This window comes from Lactuca serriola, chromosome 9 (genome assembly GCF_051521515.1).
Source record: "Lactuca serriola cultivar US96UC23 chromosome 9, Lser_US96UC23_V15, whole genome shotgun sequence".
Taxonomy (NCBI): Eukaryota; Viridiplantae; Streptophyta; class Magnoliopsida; order Asterales; family Asteraceae; genus Lactuca; species Lactuca serriola.
In genome coordinates this window covers 135,857,565-135,860,091 of record NC_136416.1, presented here as the reverse complement: position 1 = coordinate 135,860,091, position 2,527 = coordinate 135,857,565, and the positions used below count along the sequence as shown (strand labels likewise).

Below are 2,527 nucleotides of genomic sequence, written 5' to 3'. Positions count from 1 at the left end.
TATTGAGGTTGTTTAACTATTCGATGAATGAAGCTTAATTTAGCAACGTTAATTGATTGTTCACCAACTAATATTAAACTACAAGGATGGAACTTAAGTTGGCAACGTTAATTGATTTGGTTTAGTTAGAATATGATAGAACTTGGTTTAGTTAGAATATGATAGAACTGGGTAACTAGAAATTGAAACCATTTTTCATTTTAATATATTTTTATTTCAAAGTTTAATATATGATTACTGCATTTCCATATCCTCCTTTGTGTCTTGTGACTCTTCTTCCTTTTGCACAAACTCCATTTCCTTGGTCTTTCCCCACAACACACAATACAGTCCCAACACGATCAGCAGTGACCCTAGCAGCCTGTGATCATAAAACGATTGATGAGATTAATCTTTTTAATTTATACACGAATTACAACAGTAAAAGTTATGTTATTGTTAGGTACCACTTACGTTCCAAGGTATAACTTCTCACGCAGAAGTGCCCAGCTGAGTGCTGCAACGATAACCAACAATAAGGGGCTAAACACAGAAACAAAGAAGGGGCCTTTTTTATCGATGCACCATGACATCATGCAAACGCCTATTCCGGAACATACAACTCCCTGCAAATGCAATGATAATTAAATAATTAATTAAATGTTAAACTACAATAACTAGGTGTTACTATTATAAATAAAAATATGGTATTGGCATACCGAGTAAATACATGAGATGGCCCTGATGGCTGGAACCAGAGACCATTCATGCAAGTGCGGCTCCATGATTAGACCAAATACTGAGCATTCAAATGTGGCCAATGCCATCATCAACGCTGAGCTCGAATAGGGTGCTGGATAAATGTTGCCCATTCTTGCCTGAATTTGTGGCGATTAGAGTTGGCTAGTTAATTTTTCTATCAATCCAACAAAGTTTAAATGAAGGTTTTTTAAGGTGCTTACTTGGATAATGAACCAAATAGCCCAAGTGAAAGCACTGATGATGATTAAAATTGGACCAATGAGATTCCCTTGAGTATCCCCATTCGAATCTTTGGTGATCTGATTCTTCATAATGTTTACGTCAATGCCTGATTCACTAATTGGTACAATAGGTCCATGGTACATAGACAAGAGCATGGCACCCCCACCCCGATTAATGTTCCCATCAACTTTGCTTGTCCAGCCAATGTCTTTAACTTTGCATTTTCTTGCCTATAAAATTTTAAAATAAAAGCCACATATTCAATCTTTTTGAAATATATATATATATATATATATATATATATATGTGTATATATATATATATATATATACAACAGTTTTGAAAAGATACATAACAAGCCTTGTATATATTACTTGAAGATGACGGCAAGGACAAAAGTGATTGCTGGAAGGAGATTTGATAACGCACATGCAATGGTTGGCGTTGAGTTCTTTAAACCAACAAAGTATGTGATTTGGTTCGCTGTCAACCTGATAGCCATTTCCCCCCATAAAAAGTTTGAACATTTTTGAAACATGAATAAGAATATATATATATATATATATATATATATATATATATATATATATATATATATATGAGAATAATTATAAGGTGTTATGATCAACTCACCCAAAAACCGAACAGAAGAAAACTTGGATAAAAATTGACCAAGTCATTCGAGGTCTTTTCCCTCTGCGTATACATAACAAAAAAAGATACTTATTTAAAATTTTGGATTTTCTTGAAATAGAACATTTTTGTTTATAACTCATTATCCGACACCTTTTCCAAATTTAGCAATTTATAGTTATAATCTTTTGTCTGCTAGCTTTCTTTTTCTTGTTGTATCACTTTGGCTGGTTTTTGGATCCAATTAAGCATATATATATAAAAATTTATTCTTCTACATTTATATAAAATAAAAGACTAGGATTCAGTAAAAATTTGCATGTAAATACATGGTATTTATTTGGGTACCTTTCGATGAAATATGCCAAAGGGCCAAGGGTGACTGAAGCAAACATCTGACGGTAGGCAACATGGATGTAAGGATTCATGCCAGAATCCAATGCAAGCTTTGAGAGGATGTTCATACCTGCAAATTCAAACTGCACAAGTACCATGATCAACAACGGTAGTAGCTCTTGCACCATTCTTCTCTTTTGTGCCTTATAATATGTATTGACGAGCTGAGGGATGTAGACAATTGTGTGTGTTGAAGAAATGATGATATATATGTGAAGAAGAAAGTGGTTGAGTGATTACTTGTAGAAAAGAAAATGCATGCATTTGATGGGATATTTGGGAAAAGGCTCTCACTTTATGGTACCCTTGATATGGAATGTGTGTAATCTAGTGCTCAATGATGCTTCAAAGCCCAATTTCTGTGTTTTGCAGTTTAGAAAAAACATGTGGCAACAAAGAACACATCTTAGCACGGAAAATGGCATACCTTATATCATAAGTACCTTTATAAAGGCATTTTTATGAGGGGAGAAAGTTAGATCACCTGTTGGGTTAACAAATATTCACCTATATGTGTTTTGGAGTTCATGTAGTA

At 33.8% G+C, this 2,527-nt stretch overlaps 1 protein-coding gene and 1 pseudogene across 2 annotated transcripts; both read right to left on the bottom strand.

The window, feature by feature from the left end:
• Positions 1–234: 234 nt before the first annotated feature.
• On the bottom strand, positions 235–1,193 carry LOC145076115 (WAT1-related protein At1g09380-like; annotated as a pseudogene). Its single transcript, XR_013692596.1, has 4 exons — positions 942–1,193; positions 699–857; positions 454–605; positions 235–361 (listed from the first exon to the last, which is right to left on the bottom strand). The product of XR_013692596.1 is annotated as a WAT1-related protein At1g09380-like (transcript).
• Positions 1,194–1,333: 140 nt separating this feature from the next.
• On the bottom strand, positions 1,334–2,120 carry LOC145076114 (WAT1-related protein At1g09380-like). Its single transcript, XM_079022107.1, has 3 exons — positions 1,945–2,120; positions 1,597–1,659; positions 1,334–1,454 (listed from the first exon to the last, which is right to left on the bottom strand). Exons 1-3 carry the CDS (start codon positions 2,118–2,120, stop codon positions 1,334–1,336), a joined length of 360 nt encoding a protein of 119 aa, XP_078878233.1.
• Positions 2,121–2,527: the final 407 nt, after the last annotated feature.